General features: G+C 37.6%; 1 protein-coding gene across 12 annotated transcripts in view; it reads right to left on the reverse strand.

The window, feature by feature from the left end:
* Positions 1 to 18,853, reverse strand: part of LOC103050235 (uncharacterized) — a 71,738-nt gene that overhangs the window by 33,356 nt on the left and 19,529 nt on the right. For all 12 annotated transcript variants that reach the window (XM_088142970.1, XM_088142943.1, XM_088142962.1 and 9 more), the window contains 4 exons: positions 17,177 to 17,263; positions 14,440 to 14,578; positions 12,326 to 12,417; positions 7,820 to 7,864 (listed from right to left, as the gene is read on the reverse strand). In XM_088142970.1, the coding sequence (XP_087999096.1) occupies positions 7,820 to 7,864; positions 12,326 to 12,417; positions 14,440 to 14,578; positions 17,177 to 17,263 (363 nt within the window). The remainder of the gene's footprint in view (positions 1 to 7,819; positions 7,865 to 12,325; positions 12,418 to 14,439; positions 14,579 to 17,176; positions 17,264 to 18,853) is intronic.

Here is an 18,853-nt window from a genome sequence, read left to right on the forward strand (position 1 = left end):
CAATTTAGTTGGTTACTATATATTTGTTTCCATAGTATGAAGAACTCAAACAATGTTAGCATAATCTTGACTACCCCACTTTCCCTCTTAATCAAGGGAACTGCATACTCTACTAAGCATTGACTCTTTTTCTATCAATGCGTTTTGGAAGAGATTTATACACAGGATCTGCACACAGATTTAACATTCAAAATATATTTTCAAATGGATTTTTTTTAATAGACTGCATCCAATGCTACTCAGGTAAGAAGACTTCCCTGTCTTTTCCTTTTAACTGCAAACCTTCTTTAGTGTTACCAAATTATCCAGGTCAGATCTGAAATGGATGTAGGAGAGTGGCATAGGAAGAAAATCTGTCCCACCAGATATGTCCACCAGCAAATGAAGACCATTGCATACAGTCCTCAATTTTTAAATTACTAATAATTATTATTTCATTATAGCCCAACACAAAATAATTGATAAAAACACAAAACAAATGGAAGCAAAAGTAGGATTAAAATTAATACTAGCCTTTCTTTTTCATGGAGGAAAATTGCTAACATTAATAAAGGATATACTTAAATACATTGATTTACTGAAAACAACCTTTCCTAAACTGAGATCTTCCAAGTAAGAGGTTTGGGGCTCTGGGATATAGATAAGGCTCCACCCAGTTATTCACAACCCTCAGAGAAAACACAAGTGGGAGTAATTGACATTTGTACCACAACTTCTGGGAAATACCAGATTTCCCACTTTCACTTTATTGCTATATTACTGCTCACGTTACTGGGGAACATGCTAAATGGGAGTTTCAAAAGCAAACAAACAAAGATCCCTGCAGAATTCCTTTCTTCTGTTTGCAGGATTCTGGAAATGTGGTTTAGAAGTGCATGACAGCCAAACATGCACGGACTTAGAATGAAACATCATCAGCATTTCAAGAACTGCAGGCGAAGTTACAAAGAAGTAGCAGCAAAGGAAATAAAAAGGATTCATAAATATGTCATACATGTATGCAAAGAGATGAGATGCCTTTCAGTTCTCCTCTTAGACCTTATGAATATAACCTGTGAGTCAATGCTACTCCCCCCTGGTGCCATCCCACATGGATATAAATACAGTTCATTCAATGGCCAACTGAATGGATCTTTCGGCACTCTGGAAAACCCATGGCAAACAACTTAATCATAAATTAGGAAGGAAGAATAAACCAAACAATGCTGCAGGAGGACTCATTATTTCAAAACAGTGACACCTATCAATATAAATTTGTTTCCATTTCAGGAAAATGTCACAAAAACTGCTATTAAAACAATCTATCAGTATCAGACTTGCAGAAAAGTTACAGCTATGTAGCTAATTTGATCCAGGCCCATTTACACATTTTCAAAATTTAAAATTTGTAATTTGGAACTCCTAGAAGGAAGCTACTTCATTTGTTAAAAAACCAGCAACCTTTGCAAAGTTTAAATTAATTGGAAATAGTTTTCCAAACACCTTAGTTCACAAATCTAAGGTTCCTGTAAGTCACAAAGTTGCTGCACCCTGATTCTACCCAAGCATGCGCCACTACAAACATCTGCGTTACAACAGGTTGTTTAATTTAAGCACAACCCAGCTGAACAAAGAGAGGACAGATATCACTCTTCCCGAACCTGTGGCACATGTATTTTACACTTCTATTTTACACTTACTTTGTAAACAATAAACTTCTGTTCTTTCCTCTCAGACTCACACATGGTTTACAAATAGAACTAAAGAAAATGCATAGATTTATTGATTCTAATCCCCAAAAGCCCACATCTAATAACAGCCCAAGCTTAACCTCAAGTATGTTAATTGCAGAATATAGTATATTACCAACAGGAAAATTAAGAATGCTGTAATCAAGGCATGAGATGCCTAAGTTCTGAATGAGGATTTCAGTAACTGAAAATGAAAATTATTCTAGTAGTTTTGAAGAAACATCAACATCTAACAAGGGAAGCAACACAACTTGAGACAAAAGGTTTCCAGAGCTGTGTATTTAATGGTATTTTCAAAAAGAAAGAAAATATTATGATAAACCATCCAGTTGAAAAAGTTGGTAAAACAATGAGGGACAGAGACTTAGACTTTGGGAAGGTTCGATAGTAGAAAAACAGATTGGGAATAAGGGTAATGAAGATGGTGAGCAAAACTGAGTTTCCAGAAACAAAAGGCAAGAAGAAAAGCAGGCTGCAAACTAGGGGCCCCAAAGAGCCCTTTCAAAGAATGGGAGAAGTGAAGCAATATATTTTCAGCAGGAACAGAAGAGGACCAGGGAAGGGCTTGAGGAAGAGCAAGAGGTGGTATCAGGAGGCACAAGAAAAATAAAAGAAACATGCTCTCCTACTAAGCTTAGGAAAATAATTTGAAACTCCCCAAACAGACTGGACTGAATTACAGTCATATTTGCTGGAGTTCATGAAAAAAAAAATAATAATAACCTGAAGCCAAGTTTGGAGTTCAAGGAAATCTGAAGGAAAGAGGGAAACAAGTTAGAGGGTTAAAAAACTCTAGCCAGAATTTTTCAGGGATAAGAAAGGAAGGAAGAATTAAAGCTGAAAAAGAGGAGGGAGATAACAGAGTTAAGAGATGAAAGGCAAGATGAGGACATGCAAAGTGAGCCAGTTCAGAATGGGAGCCTGGAAAAGAGGGGAACAAAGAGAGGATGCTCAAGAGATTCATATAAGAGCTCGCCAGTCTCTTTTTGGAGAATGGAAAGACACCTTTACTATGCTTATAACTGCATCTTCCAATTGAAAAATGAAGTCTGTCAGCCAAAAGAACACCAAAACATGTGAAAGCTAATTAATAAATTATTAACATCCCTGCTAAAATATTTTCAAAAGATCATGATTTACATTTTTCTAAAAGTTAAAGAAGAAGAGATATCTAACCTGGTTCATAATGAGAAAGACAGTTCCCAGGATAGCCATGCCCCAAGCCATTTACCATTTTAAAAGATTAAAACGCTGGAGTCCAGAAGACAATTGACCCCCAACACGGTTTCATTACAGGGGTGATGTGATTACAATACTCTGCACAAGGGAGCAGCCTTACTACTGCAATTTCTATCCACTGAAGCTTCTGGATACTCTTACTTTTCTTCAATACCACACACTGCAGCACTCTACTACCATGATGTAGCCAAATCATGAATAAATATTGCCAGATCAGATTAATTCAAGAATAAGTACATGGCTTTGGGGCATGAGATGCAATTGCACAATTGTCTTTCTGGCCCTTGGCACCCCCTAAAGATCCTGAGACCTCAGGATCAAGAAGCATGTCAGACCAAGTCTGCAACCTGCTTTTTCAGAAGAAGTGCAGCTCCTTCCAGTACAGACCAAACCCCAGTCTCTGACTTACCAGGATTTAGCACAGTTGCAAAGTGCATTTAGGAATATACAAATCGTATCCTGACCCTAATCCAACCTTTTCACTTTAAAAGTGTAAAAGAAACGCCAGTAAGACAGTAGCAATTTCCAGAATGAAACAAATCACACAATATACCTCAAAATATTATAGGATCTTTTTCAAAAGCACTTGTTCTCTGAGCGTATATGGATTAAATTTCCATATTAAAGTAAACGATGCTGCTAGGTTTGCTTCCACATCTCTTTAGGTTCTTTTTAGTGACAGATTTTTGCACTCAGTAGTCAAAGTGTGCCAGCACTGGAGTGAGCGATACTATTGGGTGTTAGCTGCAGCATGCTGATACATCCTTGAGAACTAGCACATCATTAGTGATACCTTCACAACTAAGGTCAGATGCCACGCAAAGCAGTATTTCGTTAAGGCAACTGTTTAAATAACATTTGATTTAAGCTCTTTATCATCGGTGCTCTTGAACTGTATGTACAGTATGCATATATGTGTATAAGCATTTATGTATGTGTGTGTGTGAGTGTGTGTGTATATGTGTGTGTGTGTCTATTAACGGATATAGACTAGTCAGTTGAAAGCATACTTCATCTCACAAGGAAGCTAGAATCTACTCATCAGTCCAGTTAAGAATTATCTTGCAGTGAAGTTATTAATAGGCACACAGTGAAACAGAACATCTATCCATACGGAGTTTTCGTTTTCTTGATTACATCTATCAATTTGTCATACAACTACCATAAAATCAATTCAAAAAAGTTGACAGGATTCTATGCAGATATGTGAATTAGAACTAATGTATCCTCTGTGCTCATTAAACTCATGGACTGGAACTGTGAATCACATAGGGGATAATCTAACACAAATTTCCATTTATATTTAGTTTTCAAAGTTGTTAGTCTAATTCAATAATTTTCTTGCATCTCTGAGAAATGCTTCTTAGCACACGTGGAATATTTTGAGAGTCACATTTGCAAACTGAAAACTGTTTGTATTAATAACTGACTTGTCTACATAGTTATTGCAAATCTATTTTTCTTATTAATTTTGGCTAGCTGAATCCTTCCACACAATCACTATTAAACTATATATCTGTATAACATTCAGATGGAATCAAATCATAAAAACGTTTGCCTCGTTTCTCTTCATTATTTCTACAAATGTGTTGATTGCTTTGAACACTTTCTCTCTCAGACGATAACCTGAAATGCATTTTGATTTTAGTTCCAAAAGACAGTGGCTATTCAACTGTATGAAAAGGTGCTTTTTCATTCCTCCATTTTATTTCTCTCACATATATGTGAACAATTTCCCTTGCTTCACTCTGCCTCACAGTAATAAGGATTCAGCCAAGATATATTTATTTTAGGCCAGGCAAACACGGGTCCATGTGGCCTACCTTTGACTGGGGCTGGATGAAAGGCAAGAAGGGCCTCCTAACGGTTTGGTGATATCTCCACTAATCCTCCCTCCTTTGGGGAACAATTACAGATGTCACCCAGAAGGTATCTACAGGAAGGTTTCCAAGGCATATTCTGAAAAGATTTTGCTTTTGAGCCCAAAGTAAAGTATTTTGGTATCATTCTGAATGAGGGTTGCTGGAGTCACCTCAGATTGATGTCCCTAAATTATCATAGAAATTGCTTTCCAGATGCAAACAGATTAGATACTCTTTTCAAAAGGATTAGACCAGGGTCCTGAAACTCTTCAGCTCATCAACCCCTTCATGAAGTTTCAGATTGTTCATCGACCCCCAAACTTTATATGAAAGTAATGTAATAAATACTACTTTAACTAACAGTACAATGTAGAATAATAACAATAACAATACTGGATAGTCCCATTGACCCTTGTGGGTTAATATTGACCACTTTGGAGAACCCAGGATTAGACAAATATGAAAGATTAAGTCTGCAATGAATTACAATAATTGAATAATAGTTTAATCATTTGTTAATTAGTCATAATTCACCACAGGCTGCATGCTTATAAACACCAGATCGGGGGGGGGGGGCAAAAGAAGTGACAACATCTTAATGCTCTGCGGCTGTGCTTCCCAAACCATTCAGATAGCATCAATGAACTTTGTTGCAAATTTCATAACTGGCTTAAGACCAATCAAACTGAATGAGTACATGAAGAATGAAGACTTCTAATTTTCCCTGATACACCCCTTTCTTTTGCACTACCCAAAGGCCAAGGGTAGCTTTCACAAATCTGACCTTGGCCTCACATGCAACTGAATAGCCATGAGGAAGAGAAAGTAATGCCTTCCCTTTGTAACCTAAAACCTGTGGCAATCCTCCAAAACTACTGAACCTGGGTGAAACAGATGGTTTGATCCCTTCTTCTTCTTCTTCTTCTTTTTTAATGCATTTATTATTAAATATTGAAATACTATTTTTAAAAGGCAAATACTGGAATGCAAGGGAAATAGAAAAAAGAAGAAAAAGGGCAAGATGATCAGAAAAAATCTACCATGTTTAAACTATTTTTTAAAAAAGCATAGTCAAAAAAGAATTGGTGGATTATATCCTCCCTTTCCCTTCCGTTTGTATCCCAAACCATGGGTCATAGTTTAGGTATTTGCACTTTACATCAAATATTAGTAATTGTTGTTCATTTCTATTTAAGTTCTAAAAATGGTATTCCAGATATCTAAATCTGCCTTACTCTGTGATTCAGTATATGAATAGGAGCCATTTTTGCCTGAATTTGGTTAACCTTCTATTATGTATACAGTATATACTGTCAATTCTGCCATTGCAGCATATTCTGCCATTTTAATCTCCCAGCCTGATATCGTAGGCAAGATATCTCTTTTCCAATATTGTGCTAGGTTTATTCTTGCTGTGATCAACATGTATCTTAGTAAATTGTAATGTTTTTCATTTATTTTTTCTGGAATTATACCTAGTAGAAACATCTATGGTTTCAGTTCAAGTTTTATTTTAAACATTTTTTTTAAATTTCTTTCTTTCCTTTTGAGGGTTTTTTGACCACCACATGTGGTAAAATATTCCTTCTTTGCTATGGCATTTCAACGTTTGTTGTTATCTGCTTTATCTATCTTGGCAATTGTAGATGGAGTTTCAATTATGCAAGCTGCACTGGTTGCCCAGTTTGCTTCCAGGTCCAATTCAAGGTGCTGGTTTTAACCCTTAAAGCCCTTCATGGCATGGGACCAGGTTATCTGAGGGACCACCTCTCCCCAATTATATCAGCCCGCCCCGTTAGATCCAACACAGAGAGCATGCTGAGGATACCATCTGCCAGGGACCTACATTTGGTGGGTCCCAAGTGGCAGGCCTTCTCTGCCATGGTGCCTGCTTTATGGAATATTCTCCACCCCTGACATTAGGTTAGCTCCATCCTTTCTGATGCTTCAGAAGTCCCTCAAGACCTGGCTATGTCACCAGGCCTGGGAGCCCCAGGGCACCGGAGACATGTCTAGATGGCTTCACTATTGAGGTGGATGGGGTTTGTATATATTTTAATCTTAATTAATCTCTACTTTTAATGTTGACTTTTTAATATTTTTAAATGCTTATTTTTATGTACGTATTGTTTTCTATTTGATTATTGTACGCTGCCCAGAGTCACTTCTCATGAGATGGGCAGCTATATAAATTTGTTTAATAATAAATACATAAATAATGCGTAGAATATTTTATATCAATATTATTATTGTTATTAAAATTTATATGCTGCCCAACTCCCAACGACTTTTGAATTGTAGCTTGGAATAAATTTTACTGATTTTTTTTTCCATAGCTGTACCTATTGGTCCATTGTAAATTACTTCTCTCAAATTTTGCATCCATTTTATGATACAGTTTTTAATTTATCTCTCTGTGTCATATTTCAGCAACAATTTATATAAATGTCCTAGTAAATGAACTTGGTTTTGTATAAGCATTTCAAATTCTGTTACCGTTCTCAAAATCCTCCTTTTCTGAGATTGCTTTTTATTTTTCCAGTTATTTGTAAATACATTAACCATGATAGTTTGTCCTTTCTTACTGCAACCTGCTAATCATGATTGTTCATGATTTCTTTTCTTTGCACATAAATCAAATCTACACAAATGTATTATTGTCTTTCTTCTCTACAGTTTTCCTTAATATAATTTCACTCTTCACTTTGCATGGCATATAATAGTTAATACAGATCATCTTGCTGAAAAGGCCCAAAGAGTCTCAAATTCTCTAGCTGTAAATACCAGCCAACTACTAAATTTGCTGTAGTGTCAGAAAATAATTCAGGAGAAATTGATGGGATCCTACTTAGGTGAGATATGGACTTGTCTTATTTTACATAATGTAGTCTAAAAGGAACAAAACAAGTCACTTGCCCAAGCAAACCAGATTTTACACACAAACTGAAGACAAAAACTCACAACACATTCATGAATCAAATGCAATACCTTAGTACAGTGGTCCTCAAGCTTTGGGTTACCATGGCCAGCTCCCTAAAATGAGAAATGAATTTGCATAATCCATAAATAACATGAATTAATTGGTGTTAGGGTTGGGCAAGACATAAATATATCCTATTTAATAATGAAAATGTAACCTATATTTTAATTTATTTATTGGGTCCTCAAACTTTCTTCTATAGCAGCTACTGCCTATTATGGCCTTGTGCAGGCAAAATGTGCAGAGCCCACATGTGAATTTTGACTATACTGCTATATTGCCTGCAGAAGCCTAATCAGATTTAAAAAATTGTGACCTCCCCAAGTTTCTGGTAACCACACTCCCCCCAGTAGAACTATTTGACCCATACTTTGAGAATTCCTATCTTCACAAACAATTCAATCCATGATTAACTCTTTAGTGGTCTCAGCACTCTGGCAATTTGACCAAAATACACAATCAAATCATAGCAGGACTTTATATACAGTGGGGCAAAAAAGTATTTAGTCAGCCACCAATTGTGCAAGTTCTCCCACTTAAAAAGATGAGAGAGGCCTGTAATTTTCATCATAGGTATACCTCAACTATGAGAGACAAAATGGGGGAAAAAATCCAGAAAATCACATTGTCTGTTTTTTAAAGAATTTATTTGCAAATCATGGTGGAAAATAAGTATTTGGTCACCTACAAACAAGCAAGATGTCTGGCTCTCACAGACCTGTAACTACTTCTTTAAGAGGCTCCTCTGTCCTCCACTCGTTACCTGTAGTAATGGCACCTGTTTGACCTTGTTATCAGTATAAAAGACACCTGTCCACAACCTCAAACAGTCACACTCCAAACTCCACTATGGCCAAGACCAAAAGAGCTGCTGAAGGACACCAGAAACAAAATTGTAGACCTGCACCAGGCTGGGAAGACTGAATCTGCAATAGGCAAGCAGCTTGGTGTGAAGAAATCAACTGTGGGAGCAATAATTAGAAAATGGAAGACATATAAGACCACTGATAATCTCCCTTGGTCTGGGGCTCCATGCAAGATCTCACCCTGTGGGGTCAAAATGATCACAAGAATGGTGAGCAAAAATCCTAGAACCACACGGGGGGACCTAGTGAATGACCTGCAGAGAGCTGGGACCAAAGTAACAAAGGCTACCATCAGTAACACACTACGCTGCCAGGGACTCAAATCCTGCAGTGCCAGATGTGTCCCCCTGCTTAAGCCAGTACATGTCTGGGCCCATCTGAAGTTTGCTAGAGAGCATTTGGATGATCCAGAAGAGGATTGGGAGAATGTCATATGGTCAGATGAAACCAAAGTAGAACATTTTGGTCTAAACTCAACTCGTCGTGTTTGGAGGAGAGAGAATGCTGAGTTGCATCCAAAGAACACCATACCTACTGTGAAGCATGGGGGTGGAAACATCATGCTTTGGGGCTGTTTTTCTGCAAAGGGACCAGGACGACTGATCCATGTAAAGGAAAGAATGAATGGGGCCATGTATCATGAGATTTTGAGTGAACACCTCCTTCCATCAGCAAGGGCACTGAAGATGAAATGTGGCTGGGTCTTTCAGCATGACAATGATCCCAAACACACCGCCCAGGCAATGAAGGAGTGGCTTCGTAAGAAGCATTTCAAGGTCCTGGAATGGCCTAGCCAGTCCCCAGATCTCAACCCCATGGAAAAACTTTGGAGGGAGTTGAAAGTCCATGTTGCCCAGCGACAGACCCAAAACATCACTGCTCTAGAGGAGATCTGCATGGAGGAATGGGCCAAAATACCAGCAACAGTGTGTGAAAACCTTGTGAAGGCTTACAGAAAACGTTTGACCTCTGTCATTGCCAACAAAGGATATATAACAAAGTATTGAGATGAACTTTTGATATTGACCAAATACTTACTTTCCACCATGATTTGCAAATAAATTCTTTAAAAATCAGACAATGTGATTTTCTGGATTTTTCTCCCCATTTTGTCTCTCATAGTTGAGGTATACCTATGATGAAAATTACAGGCCTCTCTCATCTTTTTAAGTGGGAGAACCTGCACAATTGGTGGCTGACTAAATACTTTTTTGCCCCACTGTACCATCTAGTTCAATTTCTTGCTCAGAGCTGGATAGGTATAGTGATAAAATGAAAACAAATCTAAGCAGCTGGTATCCTTTAGATGTCTTGGACTATGGTACTTTGAAGGTCTAGGTTAGTCTAACACATCTGGAGGTACCAGCATGGGAAAGGAAGGGTGATCTAAGATAGGCTCAGAACATTCCTCCCCCACTTTAATGGTTACTCCCTCTTTTTTCTAAGCAGCCTTGAATGACCTGTTTATTTTTTTTATTTATTAATTAAATTTTTATACTGCCCAACTCCCAACAATTCTGGGTGATTATTAAAACAAAGACTTTCCTTCCAAGTTGTATTCTGGATTATGGTCCCTTAAATTCAGGAGATGACTCTGTTGGGTCACAGCTTCTTTCCACAACTCATATTCACATAGTTTCAGTTTTGTGGTATTTGGTAGTGTGAGATAAGTTGCCATTATTCATTCAGAGATGCTGATGAAGTTAGGTTATTTCTCATACAATATGAGGGTATAATAATTTATGAGACTGGATTCATAATATTTTGTGTTTTGAGTTTAAGAAAGAGAATGTGCATTCTTATTTAGGCAGACTGATGAGATTTGGGATATGCTGGCTTTTTAAGATTCATTTTAATAATCTTAGTGTTTTAACTTACAGCCCTTTGCTTTTTTTCTTACACTGCCTTAAATGAATTAACAAGCTTTTTGAATGTTTCATATTTTCAAAAGAAATCTACATTTTACTAGAAGTCCTTCTAAATTATTCTATTTATGTGGAAGAGATTGGACAGAATCCACATGATTATGCAAAGTGTTTTTATAAATCTCTCCCACCTGCTCTTTTTTGGTTAGGATAAGCAATAATGGATTTAAACTACAGGGAAGCAGATTTCAGTTGAACTTCAGAAAAAAAAAATCCTAGTGGTAGGAGTTGTTCAACAATTTAAAAGCCTTTGGAGGAACATGGATCTCCATCACTGGAGGAGTTTAACTGGGGCTAGGTGCCCATGCTATAGTTGTGAACTGCTGCACAAGATAATGAGTTGGACCAGAGGATCTCCAGGATCCATCCAACCTTTCAATTCTATGACTGTATGACACTACATCCCAAACATTAGGGAGAAATTTCTGAGAAGGGTAAAATAATTTTAAGTGTTTTTCCTACTAGCTGTCATAAGACCAGAGCTGCCCAATACCACCGAACCTGGAATTCGGGCATTGCACATATACATCCACTACTCAGTTTCAACAAGGCCAATCATGCAGTAATATATTGTGTGTGTGTGCCTTTGAGTCAGTGTTGACTTCTGGCAACTACCTGGACAAGTCCCTGCAGTTTTCTTGGCAAGGTTTTTCAGAATTGGTTTGCCATTGCCCCCTTCCTAGGGCTGAGAGAGAGTGACTGGCCCAAGGACACCCAGTAGGCTTTGTGCCTAAGGTAAGACTAGAACTCACAGTCTCCCGTTTTTTAGCCTGGTGCCTTAACCACTACATAAAACAGATTAAAAATATTAAATTTAATAGATTAATAATAGATTTAATAATAATTTAAGAATAGATTAAATTTAATCAGTAAGAGATTAAAAAGAATTATTTAAAGAATGGAATTCAATAAAGGATTGCAAGTACAGTGTTGGTTATAGGTTACAAAGAAAAACACTGAGCGCAAAGGTTCAACCAAACTGCCATTTGGGCCAGCTGATCTACCCACCTACCCAGAAAAGTTCTGGTTTATGTCCTTTTTTTTAACCTGTTTTCTTAAGAAAACAGTCTTTGCCAAGTTGTGCCTATGTCTGATACATTGTGGGTTTTTTACAAAAAAAAGAGGCAGAAAAACCTTGCCCAACTGTTTGTCTACTGCATTTCTCCGTTTGAGCTCTTTGTAATATTAAATAAAACTTTATACTGAGAAAGGCCTGCTCATGCTAACAAAATTAAGTAAAACTGCATACTAGGCCTAGATACTCTCTTTCACCAAATTCTTATTCAGAAAGTCAGCAATACATCATTCATCCACAACTATATACTGTGAAAAAGCCCTGTACAAAAGTGGCTTTAGACGATACTATCTCCCTACCGCAAATTAGGTGGCATTTCAGATATACATAAATATGGACTACTAAGTCAAGAGAGCAAATGACTCATTGGGGTGTATGGCACCTTTTAGGGGCATTTTCACAAGAAACATTTTGTGATAGCAATCTTCTACTCATCCTTTATTGCAGCTTTCTCTAAGTGGGGCCTAAATAGACCAAATATATTAGATGGTACCAGGTTAAAGAAAGCTCCTCATTGTATGAAACTGAATTAAGGAGTGGAAAAACAACTTCACAACTGTTTTGTTGTCGAAAAGCACAACTTTCCTAAATTAAAGCAGAGCATTTAAAAGTAAAAAGGTTATAAATAGATTATTAAAATGTACTTACTTTTTTCAGCCTGCTACTCGTAAAGCTTTTAACGTGCTGCGGTGGATTGATTCCGGATGGAGTAGAGAAAAGTAAAGGCTTAGCAGCCAACACTGTAGATTGAAACACAAAGTAAATATTGAAGCTCTAATATAAATAGCATAACTAAATTTATTTTCGTCAGCTGAAACAAAATGGTCAATTCAAAATTTCCTGTAACCCAACAGTTTCACTACAAATTTCACTAATTGTGTGTTTCACTAATGAGACCTAGGAAGTGTGCCTTTTCTGTCACAGCACCTGTTTCTGGAAAACCATACCCTGAGATTAGATGGGCCCCAACCCAGCTGGCCTTTTGTAAAGTATTGAAGATGTCAATGTGCTTCAGGGCCCAGAGGTCAGGAAGCTAGATGGCCCGTGGAAAGGGTTTTGTTGATTGTTCTCTTTGGGTTTTCGCTTGGTGATCAGTGTAGGTTTTTACTCCTTGTTAATATTGGTTTGTGTTTTGTTTTGTTTTTGCATGTTGTTAGCTGCCAGAGTCACATTTGTGAGATGGGTGATCATAAAATATCAAATAAATATTTCACTACAAAGTAGATGCATCTAGAGGGGGGAAATTTTGAGAAAATTTTGACAAAGATGAAAGAAGAGCACTTATTTCAGGGCTTTTCCTATGGCTGTGTTCATGCAGAGAGTAAGGAGGATGACCTTGATGAAGATAAGCAAGCTTTGTTGCCAAAGTGACTATGGGGTAAAAGATTTTTTAAGTTCAGAATATCCAAATAATGTTTGGAAGTGGCTCAGATAGACACTTGCCTAATTCACTGAACTATAGGAAGAAGAAGAAGGAACAAGGCAATCAGACTTGCAAGATTCTGTTGTTACAGCCAATCTCAATAAAAATAGTTTTAGCCTTCTTGTGGTCTGGTCTACCCAGTGGACCTGACTGTTCCAAGTGTATTCCTCCTGTCCTTGGCTTGGAAAAAAACGTAAGCCGCATCGTTTGTGTGGTCCCTGCAGCCAAACTCTATTCTGGCTCAGTGATGAGGCTGGCAATTTTATGGCTGTGGTTGCCTATGATAGAGAATTAGGCACCTTTCAGGTTGCCTGAGTAATAGGTCCACAGAGCTCTTGATCTGCCTCCCACTTCATCCCATGCCCCCTCCACCCCAATTTGTGGCTAGTTGGACTATTTTGGACAGAAGTTTAGCAAACTTCCAGAAAATTGCTAAACCTGCATTTAGAAAGAGGCTGAGTAATAGGTCACCAACATGCTGGAAGAATTGTGAGGGACATTGGGCTATCTCCTTCCCACTTCACCCAAGTAAGGCCATGTGAAAATACACTGGCAGCAGCAGCAGAAAGCCTGTAATGGAGTCACAGGTGGAAAAACCAACAACATGCAGCTGGCACAACCTACTTCTTTTTCTCACTTTAAACTGTCTGGAGTGCCAGTCTTTTTTTATAAAAGAAAAATAGGTCTAATGTTTTTCTGAGTAAGAGAGACAGAAATCGCTTCTGGAAAAGCACTAGACCTATATGTATGTATGAAGCTTGTGTAATGTCCCATCTAGCATGATGTGGACAAATGCAATTGCTAGTATCTACAGCCTGATGTGATGAAATGTGAGGGTGACCTTGGAAGACGGGGGGAAGAGACGCCACCTAGGGAACTATCAGATAAAAGAGAAGAGTCCGCAACAGAGTAATGGCCAGAGAAAGAAACTTAGGAAGGACCCGCCCTTACTACTCAGGCGGTAAACAGGGAGGGTGGGAGATTTGTACTTTCAGACTTGCAAGATTCTGTTGATGTAACCTTACAACAAAGTAGAATTAGGTCATCTAGTGGTGTTTCCTGTCTGGTTGACCTGGGAGGGCTAACACCAAACCATACTTCTCATCTCCTAGGGTGCCACTTTGTCAGTGATATCATGTGTGTTTCAAATTAATTTATTATTTATTTAACTTGGTTTTAGTCTTGCATTTTAAGGATTGTAAACTCTGGCAAGATCCTGTAGATAGTCATTTCTTTATGTAAAATATTTGTCAATAAACAAATAAATAAAACAGGTATCTGCTTTTTTCTGTAAAGGTGAACCTTATTCTATTCTGCAGAAATTATGAAGATACTCAGCTTCTTGCTTTTATATCAGGAAGCTTCTCCCTGAGCTTTGAGCCAGGAACCTCCTTCCAAGCACATTTCCAAAAGTTTTCATAATCTTGCTGGTTCCTTATGAGTCCAAGTTTAGTTAGTTCATTCTGCAATCCGGTAACCTTAAACAAAGGAATTAGGGAAAGAACATTTACTTTAAAGCGGGTGATTAGTTAACAAGCATCCATATGAAATACCACAGGATTTACTTCATCAAGCCCCAATCTCTATAAGTGAGGCAATGCATGTCATGCAGAAGTGAAGTTATTGAAGATGCTCTTTTCAACATAACCTGATGGCTAGGCAGGATTTTGCACAGGAAAAAAAAGAACCAGGCTGCTAAAATGACTATAGTAGTGGTAATACTGCTTATCACATATGCATCAGATAAAAAGGAAGGAAGGGCGTCCTTATTTCCCTCTGTGCCTGTTTAGCTGCACAGTAAGGCCCATCACATTAGCTAGATATATCTTATCATTGACAATTTACCAGATTTGCTTTTTGTTTATTAAATAGAGGGACTTCTACATGAAAGCACTGGAAACAAAGCAATAACTATCTTAAACCTACTGTGGCCAAAAAAAAAAAAATTGTGGCACTTTTGTGGCTTAAATTTATTATGGCAGAAGTGTCCATGGACCACAGTCCATTTCATCAGCTGCACGGAGTATTATCTTGAGACAGGGACATATATTCATTGTGATTTCAGCAGAAATAGTAAACATAGTTTTTCAAAGTAATTTTGAGCACCTATCCTATAACAGCTCTGGTTTTTCCAAAAGATCTTGCCATAAAACAACTGCGATCATATTAGAACTGCATTAGTAGAAGAACATGTTTATTACCAAATAAAATCCATCTAACTGACCATATGTAGTTCAATGATTCTCAAACTGTAGTCTGTGGACCACCAGTAGTCTACCGCAGCCTCTCCCATTTAAGTTCTCTTGCCACCTCAGTCCTCACCTCCCCGATAGTTAGCTAGTTTGCAACCATAGATTAGGAACTAGTTTGCAAGCATGGATTAGGAGCCAAGAAGTGTACAAGTGATAATGCAAATAGTAACGTGAGTGCTAACATTCAGAGAACGGACAGTAAACAGATCTACCACCTACCACGTGAGTCCACACATGCTGTCCTGGATAGAACTGTGATCTCACAGCAACAATTCAAAAAGGAGAATGTGAATATGAAATACAGTGATGATGATCAGTTCCTAAAAATGGGATTTCCCTGGGCTGGAGATCCATTTCCACCCTGGAGCCTGAAACTCAAGGGATTTCTCTTGAAGAACACTCTTGACCAGCAAATTTGTGCTATGAGTTCTTACGATGGGATGGGGTACATAAAATAATTCAAGTGATAAATAGTTAATTTCGGATTAAACATTTTCCTAGAAAATTTAGTTCTAAAAGATATTTTAAAAAGTAGGAGGATGAGAAGGCATGCAAAAATGCAACCACAAATCTAATTTTTTCTATGTTAGTTCACATTTTTAGTGAATAAAATAGAGGGAGTTGGTTTAACTAGGTGGTCCCTGTACTTTTTAAGTATTTATTTAGTAGTCCAAGGCCACAGAAAGTTTAAGAAAAAATGCTCTAATAGGTTTAACCATTTTTTCCGATAAGCAGATAACCCAGGACTTGTTAAATAAAAGCAGTAAAATAGAAAATCAGTCTTCATGAATGTAAACTTTTCAAGAAGTAAAAAAATGCCAGATGCCCACAATGACTAAATAAATGCTGAAACATAACACTGGATATCTATAAATAAACTGTCCCCATTGTTAGTTCCCTTACAGAAAAATGAGTATCGTAATACAAATATATCGTAACAGTACACAGACTGAAATACATTTTTTCGTGGTGATGAGTGTTTTTCTTTTCTGTATCCCAAAGTTAAAATCTGCATTTGAGAAAGAACCTAAAGTTATGCAGATTATGAGACAGTTCCTGAAGATAAGATGCATTTTCACAAAGTGCTGTGAGTAACTACTTAGGATCTATTTGTAATTCAAAACACAACAAATCTCCATATGGACAGACCACTAAGATGATCTGCATAAAACCCAGAGACTTGTTTACTTCTTCTGTTGATTCCATAATTATATTGTATTATAATTTAAAGGTGAATTTTTTGAATAGCTTTACAGTACCCAGGGTTAAAAATAGCATCTTATAATTACTTCTTTGTGACTATGTAAGTGCCTGCCTTACTAACTGTTAACTAATGATTTGGAGGAAGAAGAGGACATGCTCAGATTAAGGCAGGGAGATTAAGGAGGGGTAGATGGGAACCCTTTTGGGCCACATATTTCTAATAAGCAGGATGAGAAAATTATAATCATTGGAAACTTACACTACAACTACTACCTGAGTAAGCAGTGGTTTTTAACGCCCAGGAGTTTTCAGTGTAAATTCAATTTCTTTTCAAACCAGACTGTCTAGAAGAACCATGTTTAGAAGGTACTTTTTGGGTGGATAACCAAGTCTTTAAGCTAGATCGGTAAGGTGCTTTCACCTTATGTGGCTGACAGAATGAATTGTTAGAGAGTAAAGGAGAAAGGGAAGAGGGCCAAGAGTCTTCACAGCTGACTCCTTAAGGCAACCATTTGACTGTCCTGGAGGAAAAGCGAGCTGTTTTGTCCTGGGATATGTATTTGACATTTTCTACAACACTTCAGTTACAGCCACAAAACCAAATGGAGATGGGCATCTTACCAAGTAGCTGCTTGACTGTGAAATGGACTCCAAGTACTTCATATCATGAGACAGCTTGCAGAAAGGCAGTTTACGACGAGGGATACACTTTTATCAAAGAAGATTTTTAAAAAATGGTTATTTTCTCTCCAAATAGCTGGGAAACAAAGCTCAAAACAAATGACAAGTAAACATTCAGCCACAGGAAGCCATTAACCACAGTGGGCACCAATTAGAACCCAGCAGGCATTCCTAAGACCGCCTGGTGCTCTCCCCCCACCCCCCACCGCACTCCCCAGCTTTGACCGAAGACTCGCAAACACAGCCTTAGGAAGCAAGCTCTGTCATTTACTCAGCAATTTGTATTCTGGCTGGCAGGCTTATAAATTTGTTTGTAGCCTTGTTCAATTTCCCTTCAAGTTTCTTGTCATCAGAAGTCACAAACTACTGTCTGGCCAAAAATCAATCAATCAATTAATTTCTATCTACACTTTGGAGAAGAGAATTTAAGTTGCAGCAGTTCCTTTCTCTTTTCTATTTTTTGCTGTTCAGTGGTGGATTCTTCAATACAATTTTTAATATAAATCAAATATTTGCTTTAGAGAATCCTCTTTTCTTTCAGAGGCTAACACAGCTTCCCAGATGGTGGTGGGTCACAATTCCCATAATTCAGACTGCAAGCTACTGGCTGGGAATTATGGGAGTTGTATAGAAAAATCAGTTTCCTTGCTGCTGCCGACTGGTTGTCTGGATTTTTGCAGCCAGATCTGGTAGCTTTAATGCTAAAGCAGCCATTTCGGGTTTTAAGCTTACCAGTATCTTGTGATATCTGAGGGAATTCTAGTTTATTTAAATGATAATGATAAAGAACAAACCAGAATCAAACTATGATTTCATCAATTACTGTTTGACTAGAGACAGGCAACCAGCTAAAGGCCAGAACTTTCCCCCCATTTTTCCAGCTCTGAGTGTCATGAAGGGTGTTGAGGTGATATTGTCAAGGTGGATGAATTTGAAATGTTCAATCTTAGTTTCTTCCACTTTTTTTTTAAATGTGTCTAAGTTTAGCATAAACATACTGCAAATTCCCAAGTTCAGTCATCAAAAAAAAAAAACACATTGAGATTAGTTCCAATTGGAAACCAATTTTCTGAATCTTCCAGAGGAACTGAGGAGGGGTGCATGTGAGTCTGAGACTCACCAAAACACATGCAAATGGCAGGATACCATGTTTTGCTTTAATGCCTCAACCTGAGACTGACCTGTGGTCCAACCAGCCCAATATCATCTACAGTGATGGGCAGGAACAAATCAAGCTCACCTTCAATCATACTTTTTTGACATTTCATTTGCAATCTATCATGTCATCAAGCTAGTATTCACTTAGCCTCGGTTTCCCTCTAACTGCAATAAAGGAACAATAATACTGCCCTCTCATACTCTGTTCTAGTAAACACCCTAGGCTACAATACATTCATGTGTGTAAGATACATTATACAAGCATTATATTTCATATATATATACCATTTCACATACTTCATTTCATATGAATTTTACAAAAATATGGAAAGGTATCATCTTAATTTTATATGAAACTTTAGAGGATCAGAGTAGCTCTCACACTATCCAAACTGTAGACTTCTTGATTCACAGGTATGATTCTTGGTCATTTCATCTGATTTGGCAATTAGCTATTTC

Source organism: Python bivittatus, unplaced genomic scaffold (genome assembly GCF_059951505.1).
Source record: "Python bivittatus isolate LINGU-HERP-01145 unplaced genomic scaffold, Pbiv_v1 ctg000020_np1212, whole genome shotgun sequence".
Classification (NCBI taxonomy): Eukaryota; Metazoa; Chordata; class Lepidosauria; order Squamata; family Pythonidae; genus Python; species Python bivittatus.